Source organism: Rhinolophus ferrumequinum, chromosome 4 (genome assembly GCF_004115265.2).
Source record: "Rhinolophus ferrumequinum isolate MPI-CBG mRhiFer1 chromosome 4, mRhiFer1_v1.p, whole genome shotgun sequence".
Classification (NCBI taxonomy): Eukaryota; Metazoa; Chordata; class Mammalia; order Chiroptera; family Rhinolophidae; genus Rhinolophus; species Rhinolophus ferrumequinum.
The window spans coordinates 100,455,163-100,472,889 of record NC_046287.1 but is presented as its reverse complement, the minus strand read 5'-3'; the positions used below and the strand labels follow the sequence as shown (position 1 = coordinate 100,472,889).

The window sequence follows — 17,727 nt, the reverse complement described above, 5'->3', positions numbered from 1 at the left end:
TGCAGATTTTTAAAATAAATTATAATGGAATTTGTTCATGGAAATGAGTGTGTACATGAATGTCCTAATGTTTTTAATTTAAGCATCTTGTGATATATAAACCTATGCAGTACAACAGTTTAATTGACATCTGCTGGTTACTTTATTTAATTTTTCACTGTAAAGACAAGACCCAAATCAAAACCTCTAAACTCATACTTTTCCACTTGAAAGAAGCAAAAAATAGGCTATAATTCTAATGTAAGTTCAATAAAGCACATATTACTCTTATAAGCACTAATGAAACAAGGTAAAACACAAATATCTGATTTTACACCTAAATTGAAGTGTTGCCAGTGAAATCAATTACAGATGTTTACTCTGAAATATGCTACTGTGAAGGCTGGAGACTCAAATACCAATAATTTTTATTCAAAATTAGATGTATGGACTACCCAGAAAACAAGTTGAACTGGAACCTGAAGACAATTTTATAATATTCATTCAAAACAATTTTTTAAAGACATAGGCTATTGTTTTAATATAAACCAGGAGTTTTAAAGTCATCTCTAGTGTTTTCAACTGTCGCATGGCCATAAACCGAAGAACCAAATACTTTCAAATGATCAGATATTATTTAGGCAACAATCCCCATGTGTTGTGTACATAAACTTATAGTAAAAAGACGACTATAAACAAGACGTAGCCCCTCTGTTTTCACGGACAGCATACTGCATTACAGTAAACCGAGTTTATATTCCACCATCAAGTGTGGTTCTCCCATTAGTTCACTTTGTGACGGGTCTGAAAACAAACAGAAACAAACACATTAAAGATTCTCAAAAAAAGATAAATTCATTGATTCCAGTCATATGAAAATCAAGGAGAGGCAAAACTAATCTAAAGAAAGAAAACAGATTGACTGCAAAGGAAAACTTCTCACTTCTAGATGACTCTAGAACAATCTCTAATTAAGAGATGAGGCAATCTCTTAATCTAAATTGCAAAAACGTTTTATCTGTAGTGTTTTGTGCTCTATTTCATACACAAATGCAAACATAAATCAGAATTCTAGAGTAAAAAAACCTTAACAATCTTCACTCTTGTTTTTATGGATAAGTCAGACAAAAACTTGAACTGTTACAATACACCTAAAAGACCTTTTTAAATTAACACTAACACTAAGCTCCCTAAAGACAAAGCCTTTTTCCTTTTTTGTCACCCACTCCTCAGCACAGGAATAGAAACAGAATAAAAATCCAATAACTGAAATAATGAATACCAAGAGTAACTGATCCAGTTGGGTGTTCGCTCACTGCACCCTCTAAGAGACTGGAGATCACTGTGGCGCATCAGTTCAGCAATCTATGCTCTCGACACACGTGTCACACAGCAAAGTAGCCTTATCAACAACTGATACTGCTACAATTATTAATAAACTGCTACATATGTAACAGACATTCTAAATCTAAACTTAAAAAACACGTCTGCATATGATTAGAAAGAACAGGCAAAGACGTCTGCTGCAGTATTGTTTCGAGTTAATGAGTGAGAAAAATGTAAACATCTGCCAATAAATGTATTGATACATCACATATACCGTAAGATACATTCAGCATGATACTAATTTTGTTTAAAAAATAAACAAACACTGAGCAATGCCCAACATTTTCTGACTGTACACGGTTGTACAAAGACACCCAGTGCAAAGCCTGGGAGGATGGCCGGAACCAGGTGAGGAGGGAGGGAAATGGTCTGGGGGTAATCACAGAGGACCTGAGGCTCAGCTTAATGTTTTCCATTTTTAAACAAAGACAATATTCACCTAGAGAACAACGATTTCTTTTAAACTCTAGTATAGTACGTACTTACTAAATCAATCACTTGCCCCGAAGACGTAAGCAAGACCCCGGCCTGTGTTTCCAGGCCGGCTGGCGGTGCTGCGAGCTCGCTGTACTCGGGGCAGGACCGGGCCTCTGCTCAGCCCCTTACTCATCAAAGTGAGGGCTGGGGGATGGAAGGGCCCCCTCAGCAGTAAGGGAGAGTCCAGTTTTGACTTCACTATTGCCCTCCTCACATGCCCTTCCCTCGCTTGTAAAATGTGCAGATTTTTCTTGGCCAAGCCCTCTAGACGAGAGCGCAAAACCCGCATCACCTCCAAAACTTTACAACACGTAATCTGGAAAAATACAGACTTTCATCACGCTTTAATAGTCCTCATGCAGACTTCGGGCGAACGAAGGCCTCCCTCAGAATTCAAATTCCTCCAGGTCCAAGGTGGTGAGGGCAGTGCTGGGCAGGCGCTTCCAACACTTCCTGTGGGCTGAGCGCTTTAGGAGGCCCTGGGGGCACAGGCGCTGGCAGGACCTAGGCCCAGCTCTCGCGAGGTGTGTGTGTAACGGGGAGACGACTAAGAAGCAAGGAAAATACCTGATATGTGGTGCGCAAAGAACTAAAGTGAGGTGACAGTGACTGGGGACCACTGTAGACTGGGTAGTGAAGGAAGGCCTCTCCGAAGGAGTGACACTGAACCTGGGGTCTGACCAGTGAGGTAGAAAATACCCTAAGCTAAGGCAGGCCCCAAGGTGAAGCCATGAAATGCCCATACGTTATGCCGTCGCAGTTCCCATGGGGGGTAGGGGGGTTACCCCAAGTGCTGTGTAATGGTCTCATCCGGACAAAAATCACCTCAGCAGGGGAGCTTTCTCACTCATTTCTACCTTACAGGGATGCAAGGAATGAATACAAAAAGATTTTCACAGGACAGTGACCTTTTTAAACATGAAATCATATCACATCACTGCTTAAAACCATTCAGTGCTTTCCATTGCATTTGAATAAACTTCTGCAAAGCTCTGGCTCCTGGGTCTTCAACCTCTCCATTTCCTGAAAACACTCCAGCCACATGGACCTCCTGCACATGCTTGCATGTGTGTGTGTGCGTGCACGCATGCAAGCGTACAGGTGTTGGGAGACAATCCCCATGGGTCTCCCACGATTCTGCAAATCTTCGAAACAGATGCACTGCCTGCCTTGCTCTGGACTCTTTCCAAGGCCATTTCTAAAGTGAACAGCCTCAGAAGACCCATCGTGTCTCCCATGGCTGAACTGCCTCTTACACAGACGCGGGTGCCCTGACCCCGGGTGGGGTTCTCCTTCCTGTAATGGAAGACACGGAATATGCAGGCGTCCCCAGACGCTCTTCTAGCTGCCTATGGGAACTGGGGCTCAGGGAACTGAGAGAAGCTGACACTCTGGCGAGTGCTACTGCTGTAATAAGCTGTCCCTTGTCCCCAGGAGTCTTGTCTTCTGCTAGTGCCCACGAAACCATGGCAGGCTAACTTGTTAGCTTGGAGATAGTATAAGATCTGAAACCCTTCGGAGTTCTTCTGCTGTTCTCAGGTGGGAGACCCTGAGAGATTCTTCCCTCTGCTTTTAAATCAAGTAACTCATATACGAGTATCTTTTAGGAATCAACTTATTCCCAGAGGTGCCTGCCTCTCCGACCCAACAACAAACTATATCCCTATGCTTTTTATTCCTAGAATTTATTACAATTTATCATTACGTTTGTGTTTTATCTGTTTAACGTTTACCTCCCCCATTAGAAAGCACAGATGTTTGTTTTTTCACTGCCTAGCCCAGAGCCTGACACCTAATAAATATCTGACTGACTGACTAAATGCTCAATAAGTCCCCTTCCCTTTCTTTACAAAGAACCACAGAAGCTGATTTTTAAATGAATGCATTTTTATAACTAATTAAAAGAATACACAAACTTGAATTATCACCTTACTAGTTTTAAATGAGGTCTAAGTTCAAGGCCAAAACTTAAGAATTCCAGGTTTTCCTGCTTTAAAAAGCTCCCTCAGTGAAGATTCTCAGAGGAGGCTCACTAGACTTCTGTTGTGTCCACAGCATTTCCTTACCGGACATCAACAGCCAAGCAAAACTAATGTAATTTAATCCTGTTGGGTTTTGTGTTTCTCCTGAGCTGCTGAGGCATAATGAACAGAGGCAATACTGGACAGAATTGTATTTGTTTATCTTCCTCAGAACCAGAAAAAACAGAGGATGCTATTATTAATAGAGGATGTGTGTATTGTTCTTACTTAAAACTCATGTATCTCGTACATAATACAATTATTCAGGGAATTTCATTACAGATTACAGTCTTCTTTCCTACTTACCATCTACAGAAGCACAAAAATAAGTGGTGGGGGGCTATTTTTTAAAGAAAACTTTAATCTTATTTATTAGAAAACTTTCATCTAACTTTTATCTTAAAAACTAGTCATATCCCACAAACGTTCTGAATACTGAATTAACAATCACTGTTTAAGCTACCCTAAGAATACTGTGTTAGACTCTCATTATTAGATTTTATCCTCAGGATAAGAACTGAATGACTACGATTAACTGACATGACTATAACCTCACAACTCCATAAATAATTTCTCCTTTTAAAACCAGTTAAAGAACAGTTACTACCATTGATTGTACTCAGTGCAGTGAATGACACACGTGAATCCAAACAGCAGTCAGATCCATGAGCACAACGGTTTTGTTCGCTGTTTCTTTGTACGTTATTGAGGTTCCAGAAAACGGTGCTGAATGACACTTACCATTAAGAATATCTTCAAATCCAATAGTCTCATCATTACCCCTCAAAATATCCAGTGAAAGGTTTGAGCTTGGAAGAAATGGAAGACGCTGAACCTTTGGAAAAAGTACAAAAGGGCAAGATTAGAAAAAACCGAGGGGCGGGGTGTAAAAGTATAACCTAATTCCATTTTCTTCATTCTTTATCTGGAAAATGCACAAAACTAAATAAAATATATTTGACCAGGCAGGAGAAACAGTTTATATTTCAGAACCAAACCAAGTTTTTAAGAATTATTTAAAACTTGACTCAAATATGTAAAGACACTGAAATTGTACTTTTATTAACAGTTAATAATCCTAGCAGGTTTGCACTATTTAGGGGCCTTGCTTCTGTCCAGGTAAACCACAGCATATACCACCTGATGAAACGCAAAATCCCAGAGCCTACCACCACGTCTAGTTCCTAATAAATGTGGGATGATGAAATTCCGGGTGAAATTCCAACTCAGTGAGATCATTATCCTACTTAGTAAACAGATTATTTTTTATGTTGTTTTGTATCTCTCATAGCACAAAGGTAAATGATGACCCTTTCAAACAGTAATGATAACCAGAAATGAAGATCAAACTCATTTGTAGGACCTTTAAAAAATACCAAAACCAAACCTTAAAACAATAACGCAATACTATTTTGAGCTAGTGTCATCTACTTTTTCCAAGTATTAAACACACACATATATTGCAGACTGGTGCCTGAGTATAGTGGTGAAGGCATGGCTGTGGGGTCAGAGAGACCTGGGTTCAAGTTCTGATTCTACTACTTACCAGTCCTATGGTTTTGCGTAAGTTCCCTGATGTGTCTCACCTGTTTCCTCATCTGAGAACCGGGTACCACCACCTCCCTCTCCAACTTGCAGTACGATGTGTTGTGAAGTATGTGTATAGCATACTCATTGGCACATAGTCGGTACTCAATAAATTTTAATGCAGTCAACCCAAATTTTCAATTTTTCTGTTCTTGGTTAGTTGTCTGGCAGTTATAATTTGACTCAATGCAGACAATTTTGGATATTGCCAAAAGAATACCGGAAGAATAACAGGTGGTCAGTGACTAAACGATACTAGTATTTTGAACTAATCATAACTTCAGCATCTAAGAGGGCAGTTAAGATTTTTTCCCCCAAGAAAATGTATGCAGACTAAAAATATTTTCAATTACTACTGGCCTACAGAGATAGTTAAATCTTTGTAGCACGTAAAATTGCTCTAGGTTGTCAAAACTGGGTGACGGGGTAGAAGAGTAAGTGGGAAGGATACAGGAGGAGGAGGATGAAACAGAAATGGAGCCTGTACGTTGAACCAGACAGTAAGGGAGGGTAGATCCAGTCTGACCAGAGAGAGAGCTGAGAAACCATCAAAAGTCGGGATGAGCAGGCAGTGGCCACACATCCTCCTGAGCAAGAACTGCAGTAGCATAGGGATCAGGGGAAAGGCCAGCATTCTGGGAAAAGATTCTGGGATTAAAAGTTTAGCCCCAGGATAGCAGCAGTACGTAGCTGGAATCTGAGTAGGATGGTAAAAATAGAAGCCAACAGTCTTGTACAAACACACGCATTTCATTTAATCTCCAGAATAACCCTAATAACCCTCCGCTGTTCTTACTGCTAACTCCATTTCACGTTAAAATCAAACAAACGATCAGAGGCTCAGAAAGGACTCTAATTTATTGAAGTTCTTAAGACTAGGAGATGGTACAGCCAAGATTCACACCCAAGTTATTCTGACATAAAGCCACGCATGTTCTTTTTAGAGCTTTCTCCTTGGAAAAAAGTTCTAAAACAGCTTCCAGAATGACTTAGTGGTGCCATTAATACCATTTATTGAAAGACACAGTTTGGGCCAGGTGAGAAAGGTAGTCGCGGTAGTAGGAAGAACACACGCACAAGCCAGAAGGTGAGAAAACAGGTGAGTCAGGACCCTGAGATCAGTCAAGGAGGCGATGGAGCACGGAAGACAGCAAGGACGCAGTTTGTTCATGAGCAAAGCACGATGAGGACGCGGCTTTCTTGTGAGAGCAAAGCGAGGGGAGTGCCCTGATCAAACCTGTGTGTTACAGACAATTCTGGCTGGAGTGTGTCCAGTGCACTGGGTGCAGCGGGGTGGGTGCTGCCGTAACCCAGAGGAAGCATGGGAGGTCAGAGCCAATGCAGTTGCAATGATAAGAAGAAGAGGTAACTGACTGGATATTTGCGGGGGCAGGGTAAGATGAGGTGCTGGGTGAGATACCCAATGCCAATGCTCCCATTTCTGCGTTAGGAAGAACGCGAGTCATACACGAGGAAGACTAGGTGAGAAAGTTATTCTGGACTTGGACATGTGAAGTTTGAAGTGCCTGTGGGACTTCCAACTGGAGAAGCCTATATAGGTTTACTTGGGAATTAAAACTTGAGTGTCACCAATATATCAATGGTAACTAAAGCCAGAGGAATAGATAGAAAGTAACAGGATGAGGAGAGGACCAGAGACGGGCACTAACGAAACTGGTATTTCAGGGAACCTGAGCGCGAGGTTTCAGAGAGGAGGGGACATCAGGAAAGTGCGATGTCCTAAAAGCCACGGGAAGAAGGCAGGTGGTGCCATCAGTGTTACACACCACAGGGAAACCAAGCAAAATAAGGAAGGGAGAATGTCCACATCTTTCAGGAGCGGTTTTACCTATGTGATGGGAGCCAGAAAACTGGATTGAGTAAATAGGAGGTAAAGGAGTGTATGTAGCAAATGTAGGCAACTTTTTTAAAAGCTCAACTTGCAAAATCACACTTAGTGAGACAGAAGTTACTATAAAGCGACTTGGGATTGACACAATTTATGCTGTTTTAAAAATAGGCTGAGAATATATAAATGCTGAGTCCCAGCAAGCGGAGCGGGAGATAGAAGACATGAGCTACAGAAAGGATCCGTGAACAGGAAAGTCCCGGAAGTAGTGTGATGTGACAGAACTCAGAGCACAGGTGGACGGATGGTTCTCACATACTTGGAAGGACATTTCTAAGATCTTACCCCTGAGCTACAGGTATACTCAGCTATATACAAACTGCCTACTAGATATCGCCATTTGGATCATCCCAGAGGCGTCTCTAATTCAATGGAACCCTCCAAAAGGACACACATGGAAGCGGATGCACGTAAGTTTTCTGACACTGAGCCCATCATTTGAAATTTTCCATGTAATGGCGTCTTTTTTTATCTATAAAGGAGGAATCAAGGTCATACCCTGAAAAGGGGGGAAGGTAGAGGAGAAGGCAAGGTCAGGTTTGTGCAGCGTTACTAAAATGGAAGAAGTCGCTACCACCCATAGCAACACACACGTGGGATGTGTATGTAACTGACATCCACGAACTCACCTGCTGCACCGCCTTGAATTCCATTTGCAACTTGAGTGGAGCAAACAGACCCTGGATGTTTCTCAGTGTGGAAAAATTCATTTTATCTTGGTTGAGCTGGAACTAAAAAGACAACAATGTAACTTTAAATGGTACATTCAACATTCTGCATTCAAAACAGTTAGCATCGATACATATGGACTACTTAGACAAAGAATTTTAATATCCACAACTGAAATAAAAACAAAGTACTTTCACTAATTTCTTCAATTAATTTTTGGATATATATGTCTGTATTTTATCCAGCATGCTGGTATGCTTCACCAGTGTAAAATTACCATCTAAAATTTGGAATTACAAAACTTATAAGTTAAGGAATGTTTTTCACATTGCAAAGGTATATTCATTCACAAAGTATCGTCACACCTCAGTGCTTTCGATGAGAATTACTGCCAAACTGGTAGAAGAAAAGATATAAATAATCTGAGACCCAGAAACAGGTATACACAGTGACAAAAATTACTAGTGAATTTCTAAGTACGAAAAAATATATTTCAAAGGATTTCATAAAGAAATAATCAAATCCATTATACCATCCTGTTAATTAAAATGTTTCAACTCCACTTTTGGGGGTAATTGATTCCAGGGAGAAAAAAATCCCAAAACTCTGAACAAGGTCTGTCCAATTTATATTGCGTACTAAATAAGCAATTTTTTTCTAACATCGTAGTTTAAGCACTGATATCACTCACAAAAACTTTTATCACAATTTAATGTATGTCAGGCAAAATGAATCAACTTGACTCACAGATTCTAAAACAGTTTCCCAAGATATTTGGATAGTGTTTATGATATGCAAATAGATTTCTTAAAACTCTGAGCTAAAGTAATTATAACAAGGTAAAATGACCTATTGTCATTTTTTATTATACTATACTCTCTTGATAAGATTTTTTTAAGTCATCAAAAAAAAGTAACTTTGATCCAAAATCCATTGAGAGATTAGTGCCCACCTGGGACATGACCTGGGGGCCACATACATGAAGTCTGAAGAAAGATATCTAGCAATATGGTTTTTAATTACTTTAGCTTGACAGCAAAATTCTGATAGATGGTCTGAATTTTGGTCCATATTTAGGGAAAATAGACAATATTTTATTGTGAGTATATGACTTGAAGTTCTAATTGAAAGGTTTCCTTTAACTACTGAATTATCCTCATGGTAACTAAATATAACCAAATGTAGAAAAATTCAATTTTATAAACTTTGATGACGATACCCACTTTGTAATGTGATGGCAAACTGCAAATACCAATCAACATACACTTCGTTATTAGCAACCACATGCAAAATTAGAATTAGGCTGAGTGGGGATATACAACAAAACAGGAGCCTACCCTGGAGGTAGAATCCATATACAGTCCAGTAGGGCAGACATTACACACAGGTCAGAGCTTCTCCACCCGTGGCACCACTGACATTGGGCCAGATCATTCTTTGTTGTGTTGGGTGGGGACCGTCCTGTGCTCTGTATGATGTTGAGCAGCACGCCTGGCCTCCACCCAATAGACCCTTCTCCCTGACACCACTTATGACAACCACACTGCCAAATGTCCCCTGGGGCAAAAGAATGGCTAGTTGTACAGATGATGATGATGGCCACCTTCCTTCACCACCATCCCTGCAGATCCCAACTGCCAGCATATGCCAACGGGTGGGCAATTACTAACTCCACTTTACAGATGAGGAAACTAAGACTTAAAGAGAGATTAAGCCACTTGCCCAAGTTTACTTAACTAATAAGTATGGTACCAAGAACTAAAATCTATATAGTTCCATGACATAATCCATGCTAAAGGACTTACAATGGATAAGTGCCACAGAATTGTAAGAGAGAGACCTCCATGAGCTGGTTAAGTGACCAAGACAACATAGCAGCAATAGATGTAAGCTGAGTCTCAAAAGATCTACGAAATTTTTAGACTCTTCACCAGTTTGGTCAGTCTCACTCAGATTTGTCAAAGTTTCTCTTAACAAATATTGCTCAGAACTGAACCAATATTCCAAATCTAATGGCCAGATTAACACTTAGGAAAGTGAAAGTATAATCTCCCTTGATTTGAGCCCTATCTTATTATTAATCAAGTCCAAGATTGCATTAATGTTCTGTTCAGTGTCTAACACAATCTGCTGGCTTATCCTGACCATACAGTCAGTTAAAATCAAGTTTTATGTAACAAGTCAAGTTTACCCCATCTACAAGTGTATAATTCATTTTTCGAACCCAAATGCATTTTTCGAACCTGTTTTTTAAAAACCTTTTGGCCTAGTCTTTTGGTCTATTTTGTCATCTGTGATATAGTTCACTTACTCATCAAAATGACGCCTCCTTCTTAGCTTTTTCCTCCATAAACATAATGTAGATGCTTTTTATAGTTAACCTCATCTTTGAAAAACCCCTAACCTTCCTAAGTCAACTTCAAAGCATGAAACCAGAATGCACTAAAAGCAACTAGGAGCCCTTTTATTTTCTCATTTAATTTAAACTTCAATTTTATCATTACATCATTTATTCTACTCTTTCTTATAGAAAGCTATTTCCTGTTAGACAGGAAGCAAAAAAGAAATAGGTCAGCTTTCTGTTAACTGGGTAACACTGCACCACCTTCCCCACATAATAAGATACTGCTCTGTTCCTGCTCCGAACATACATTTAAAACCCTTTACGTTGCCTATAGAACGTGCGTACAGGCTACATGCTCTTTAGAGCAACCGTTGCCCATCTGTTATCTATTTAAGCTGGTGGATCCTAGTCTAACACTGTTCAAATGTCCCCCCCTCTATAAAGCCTCCCACAATCTGTAAGCACAGGTGTTGCTCCATTCTCGGTCCTCTGTAACATCTCCTGAAGCCCCATCCACCGCTTGTCCTTGTCCTCCCGTTACATTTGCAGCCCCTTAAGAATGGGGATTATATCATATTCATTTGTGTACCTACTGTGCCTAGCAAATGGTATGTCCCTCAGTAACTTGGAGATGCAGGGCTTGAGAAAGAGGTCAAGATGAGAGATACAGACTTGGAGGTCAACAGCAAAAACGGCAGGGGAAAAATAGAGAAGAAAACAGGATCATGAGAAAACATGAGAGGAACGTGAAGTGGACCAACACTTACAAATGTCCATAAAAAAGACAGAAGAACATGTGGAAAGGAAACTACAGTGAAGCAGCATAAGGATAATTCAAAGCCTACTCTATAAGGATATTAAAAATAAGGCCTCATATTCTTCTGGTCAAATGCTCAACACCAGGATGGTCTTAATAAATGAAACCACAAGAGTATAATTGAAAGTACTTTTCTACTAGAAGACAAAAATAAAGATTCTGGTAACATACTTACATTTTTTTCTGATAATTCAAGAGGATGACTGGGCAAGAGTTCATTTTTCACACAAGAAAAACTGAAAATAAACATTTAAAAGGGAGATTATACATCACTCTATTTAAAGCTCAAAATCACATCTACCAAGCGTGTAACTTATGGGATGGCACGAGGGAGTTTTTTGGGAATGATGAAACTTCTATATCCTGATTGTGGTGGTGGTGACAGGAAATGATACATGTATTAAAGTTCATACAACTACCCACCAAAAGGAGAAAAAAGTCAAATTTACTGTATGTTAATTGTTTTAAAATGCATCTATTATACTGGAAGTCAAGACTTCAATTCACTAGGGAGAAAAGAAATTTAATAAAGTATTACTATTACTCTGATGACATGCTTTTATATTATATCAAATATTTAAGCCTCTTCTGCTCAGGTCTAATGCATATTCAGTATTTAATGCATCTTTAATATACCCATGTTGAACAGTAAGTTTGACGTTTACTGAATACCTACTACGTACAAAGGTGATACATAGCTAGAACCAGGCCACAGGTCTTTACTACTCCAGATACGTAAAGACGGCTATCTTATTGTCCAAAGCGGGATTTGAGAGCTGAAAGAAACCTTGGAAATCATGCAACAATAGTTTATTGAATATTGTCTTTGTACATAAGTGGAATTTGAAAATGGTGCTGCTCATGGCACTCTTACAGTCTAACCAGGAAGAAAATGGAGCATTTCATGGGGTGGGGGGGTGTTATCAGGGCTTGGTTACTGACTAGCTTATGAATTTGATTATACTATAAATCAAATTGTATCTCCAATTCCAAAGGCTATATACAGCATCTTTCACTACAAAATGGAGAGACAATAATGAGGCACTATGTTCCCAGACACCATTAAATGACATTCTATTACAGCAAGACCCAAATACCTTACAATTAGATATAATTGTATCTAATTATACAATTATATAATTGTATATGATTGGGGGAGTATTATATACATTGTATATAATTGGGGAAAGTATTATCCTTATTTGATTAAGCAGAAAAGCAGCCTGCCAAGAAAAAGAACTACCGTGTTTCCTACCGTGTTTCCCCAAAAATAAGACCTAGCCAGACCATCAGCACTAATGCGTCTTTTGAAGTAAAAATTAATATAAGACCCAGTCTTATATTATATAAGACTTGGTATTTATATTATATTATAGTATATTATTTTTTATATTATATTGTATTATATATTATATTATACTATACTATGTTATATTATATTATATTACATTATAAGACCCGGTCTCATATTATATTAAAATAAGACCGGGTCTTATATTAATTTTTGCTCCAAAAGACAAAATGGAGCTGATGGTCCGACTAGGTCTCATTTTCAGGGAAACAAGGTAGTACCAGAACCTGACACCTAAACATAGAGAAACTTAAAGGAAACCAAGGGAAGGAGAATAACTGTGTGCTGAAGGTAGAAAAGAAAGATCATAGAGGCTAACATTTACTGAGTGCTTACTAATGTCAGGTACTGTTCTAAGTATTTCTCATGTATTAACTCATTTATTTCTCAAAATAAGATATATATTATTAATAGCCCTATTTCACAGATGAGGACACTGAGACATACAGCGATTAAGTAACTTGCCCAAAGGCATACATGTAGTAAATAGCAAAGCCAGGATCAAAACCCAGGCAGCCCAAATCCAGAGTTCATGCTCTTAAGTGCTGTGTTCAAGCACTCCCTAAAGAAGTGAATGACTTCAACAGTTAATGAGATAAGGAGACAAAGGGCTCTCCAAGTTATCAGCAGCAAAGTAAAGAATCCTACCAAATCATGCTACTGGGTACCATTTCCTAGGAGAATGCCCTAGCCTGAGAACGTACTACTATAAGATGCTTTCTCCACAATCGAAAACATGTAAGCTTCTGCCCCGGCTCCTCGCCCAGTCTAAGGTATATTACTTGCTAACTCCCAAATTAAATATATATTTATGGCCTAGGAAAATATTTCAAGAATACTGTGAAAAATCATTCCCAGAAACACTTTATTATAATGAAATCAAAGGCATAACTCTCCCATATACCCTTTTCGAAGAAGATCATGACTTTCAAAAGGTCCACTTGCTGAAAGTTCAGTAACAGGAATACTGTCCTTTAGCTGAGATCCAAGTCCTCTGGCATTCTACAACACAAATAAAGAATGCTATTAAGTACAGAAAAATTCAAAATACCCCACAGGGAACATCTACGTACAAAATGTGGTTTAAGACTAGAAAGAAAAGGTCTCTGCCCTCAAAGAGCCCAGGCTAGACAATCACAATGAGCCGTAGCATTATACTAGGGGGATGCACATGGTACAGTGAGTAATACCAAATCTGGGTATAGCAAGGACTCCCCAGTTTTCTCTGAATGTTGTCAGATCGAAAGGCATTCCAGGAAAAAAAAAGAACATGGGTAAAGGTATAAAAATATAAATGATCCAGCGAGTGTGGCAGAAGTAAAGGCTGGCAAAATGAAAAGGCTTAAACATGCAAAGAAATTCAGGTTTTATTTCTGAAATAGAGTCTCCGAAGGCCTATGGCATGATCAGATTTACTTTCGTTGGAAAGATACTTCCCTTAGGTTGGAATTAGCACAAAACGAAAAAGTTGAGGACAGAATCTTTGGGAATACCATTCCTTCAGGACAAGGAAAAGGGATTAAGGACAGACAGAACAGCTAGAAGAGAGTGGTCACAATAGCTAAGAAAAAAGGGAATTTCAGAAAGCGATTTCTATAAGCGAGTACTACCTATGAAAAATAAATACATCTAATCTGGATAGTGTCGAACAAAAAGAAATGGAAACAAAGACTCAGTGCATTGTTACTGATGAATGGTCACGTTATGCATTTATACTATAAAGCATTTAATCACCAAATATTTTAAGCCTCTACTGTGTGGCAGGTACTCTGCTAGATGCCAAAGATACACATCTACCTTCCAGGGCTTAGTCTGATGAAGACAGATTAAACAAGCAAATAAAATGTAATAAAGTCACAACAGGTAAAACACAAGAGGCTGCCTTTCAATCATTTGTTTCTCAAGAAATGAGGCCGGCCTCATTTCTGAAATTTTGCAGAAAAAGGAAAACACTACAGGTACTTTGGTATCGGTCTTAGTGTTCTAGGAGAAACTATTCTGAGAAACCGGCTTTTCTTGTTGATTTCTTAATTCATCTGTATATTTTATTTGGTTAGGTTCTTTTTTCAGGGTTTCTTCGATCTCCCACCCTAGTCCAGGCTCTCAGACGTGGATAACTTACACAGCACTCTAGTGCGTCTTACTGCCTCTACACTCTTCCATTTTCCAACTCCACATATCAAGGTTTTCCTAACAAACAAAATCTCCCCCACCAAAGATGTAAAAAAACTTTTTCACTGATTCATCTGTGTCCTGTGTTAAGAAAAAAGTCCAAGGTCCTTAGCCTGGAACTCAAGAATCTGCACAACAGGTTTCAATTCCCCCACATAGAAACTATGGTCAATGAAGAAAAGGATCTGGAAGCTAGTGTGGACTGTCGCTAACCTACTCTGTGACTGTGATCAAGGCATACAAGCTCTCTGGCCCTGTTTACTCATCTTTCCAGGTACCTTCCCAAATGGATATCCTGTTGCTTTTCTGCCAAACATTCTTCACCCACCCAAGTTGCTTTACTGTAAAGAGAAAGAAGGAAAGTTTTTCTAGGCACAAAGAAATGGGGAATTCTGAGCTAAGTTCTTCTGTAATCATCTTCCCAATTTCCTTCTGTAAAATATCGGGATCAGTACTTGAGGTTTCTAACAAAGCAGCAGAGGAAAACAAATCTATTAAAAGTTAATTATCACTGGTTACACTTGAGTGTTGATAAGACCTCTTTACAACGATCAGCGGTATTTACCCACAGAAGCCCTCTAGATCGGCTCGGCCCAGTACTAGCAGCAGTACTGGTATCAGAGGCCGGGGCAATGGTGAATCAGGGGTCTCTGCCAAACATCACAACTTTGAAGTTAAAAAGAGAAAGACAAAGAGGCGGAGGAGGAAGGAGGAGATGCACTAACACAGACAAACGGGGAGCAGCAACTGCCTGGTACTTTTTCCGTCCACCATCTGGCATACCAGATCCCCAAAATCGTTTGTCAAGTAAAGCTGCGTGATAAAAAGCGACCTACAGTAGTGGGTTTGTCATCACGCCAGTTCCGAGGGTCTGGGGTGAGTGCGGAGTATGGGGGCTCTGGCCTCCCAAAGGCTCTCCCCTCGGGGGAAGCGGGGCGAGCCGCGCCACGCCGCAGGAGGCAGCACTTTCGACTGGTACTTTTCAGCTCCGCGCCCGCTACGCGGGAGGAGCCGGGGTCTGCCGGGGGGCCTCGGGACCGGAGGACGCAAACCGAGACGAGAAGGAGGCGGAAGAGGAGGCAGCCGAAGCGCTGGTCGCGGGGCCCGCGCCGCAGCCCGGCCCAGGCAACAGCCGCGACTCCCCAAGCCCGTGACTCGGCAGATCCTGGCGCCCGGGGCCGGGCTCATCCTCCCGCCGCAGCCGCCACCGGAGACGGGCGGGGAGGCGGCGGCCCGGGCCTGTCGGGACACGGTTCCCAGCACGCCGGGAACTGGGGTCGCCCAGGGGTTCACTCACCATCTTCAACCCGCTCTGCGAACAGCCTCTCAGCCCAGTTACCGTCAGTCGGCCCAGCAGCTCACTTCCGTTTCCGGTGTTGCTCCCCCATATCCGCCGGAAGTGCGTCCGTCCGGGCGAGGAAGGAAGGAAGAAGGGCGCGGGGCCCCGGGAGGGAGCCGCGCGGGACCGGCGCTCCCACGCCTGCAGCCCCGAGGGAGCGGGGGCCAAGGGCGCAGGGAGGGTGTGGGCTGGGCGGAGAGCGGGAAGGGACGACATGTGCCCGCGGGGAGGGAGGACGCGGACCTCAGCTGTCGTGATAATAAACATGTACGGTTCGGCCAACGGACGATGTGCCTCGGCCAATACCAGGCCTCCGGCGTAGGTAGCACAGCTTTCACAAGGGTAACCGGGCATAGATGAGTGCTTTGCTGCAGCCGTTCGGCTCCTGAGGCAAAAGTGGAACACAAGGCTTTTGCCAATGTGATTTTATTTTTTTAAATCATATATCGAAGGTCTGCTCTGTCCAGGATGCTGTCCTGAGGCCAAGAAAACAAGACACGAACCTGGCTGATGTGGTTCCTGGGCTAGAGGAGCAGAGGACTACTGGCGGTGGGGAGGGTGACAGCCCATTAAGGATGGTCGTTACTGACATTCGGCTCTTACTATGGAGCAACTCAGTTCTAAGTGCTTTACATGGACCATCCTTTAATCCTTTCGATCATCTTGTGAAGCAGGGACTACTGTTAGCTCAATTTTACAAGTGAGGAAAGCGAAGCATGAAAGAGGTTAAAGACATATGCCCCGCGACCTGTCAATCCATTGTCATAATACTGCACTGTATTGCCTTCCAAATATAACGTGGTAAGATGAACTCATGCTCTGTCACCCTATGATGGAACTACCTTAAGGAAGGGATCCTCGGGCTGATGGCCAAAGAGTGGACTAGTCAGGTAGGGGAGTATGTGAAGAATGTTACTGGCAGATTTGCTTGTGCAAAACCTGAAGTGAGAAAGAAGGCCTATGTGGCTGAAGTTTAGAGAGTAAGGTGGACAGTAGTGTGGGGTGAGGCTGTGAGTAGGTGGACATACGTTTATTATGGAGGCCCTCACGCCCCAGATTAAGGATGAGGGTTTATCTTTCAAAAGCCATTGAAAGATTTTAAGGAGGCAGGTGGTGAGGTCTAAATATGTTACGTAGATCCACTGCCGTGGTCATACAACCTTGAAGTTCGGGGAGAATCCAGATGTTAAGTGTTCTGCACTGCTGTCCTTATGTGTCTTCTTCTGGCTCTTCAGAATATCCATGTTTACCTTGAGATTTGAGCTCGCGTGTTTCATTTGCATCTTTTTCCTTTCACTCAGCTCTATCTAGAGAATTTTTAAAACTGAAATTTTACAACTCTTCCTTTTTTAATCATTTTAATGTTTGTTGATTTCTCACAATTCAGTCATTAAATATTTGTTGAGCATTTGCTTGGTGCTAGAATCTGGAGCTACAGACAAGAAAAAGGCATTTCCTTATCCTCGAGGTGCTTGTTTTCCCAGGGAAATAAAGTAAACAGACATTTAAAATACCCTGTAGTAAATGCTTGGTAGAGAAAGGAGCTGGGCCAGGAAGTGGTTGGGAAGAGGAGGGAAATGGCATTTGAGGAAGAGGAAAGGTGGAAAGGCAGAGATTGGCAAAAGAGCATGTTGCTGTCTGAACAATGAAAACTGTTTCCATGTGGTTATAGTTCT

General features: G+C 41.1%; 1 protein-coding gene across 1 annotated transcript; it reads right to left on the bottom strand.

Moving 5' to 3' along the window:
- POMP (proteasome maturation protein) lies at window positions 1-16,161 on the bottom strand. The gene is made up of 6 exons (XM_033105044.1): window positions 16,010-16,161; window positions 13,445-13,542; window positions 11,365-11,425; window positions 7,989-8,090; window positions 4,605-4,698; window positions 1-783 (listed from the first exon to the last, which is right to left on the bottom strand). The coding sequence occupies exons 1-6, from the start codon at window positions 16,010-16,012 to the stop codon at window positions 716-718; spliced, it is 426 nt and encodes a 141-aa protein (XP_032960935.1). The 5' UTR covers window positions 16,013-16,161; the 3' UTR covers window positions 1-715.
- Window positions 16,162-17,727: the final 1,566 nt, after the last annotated feature.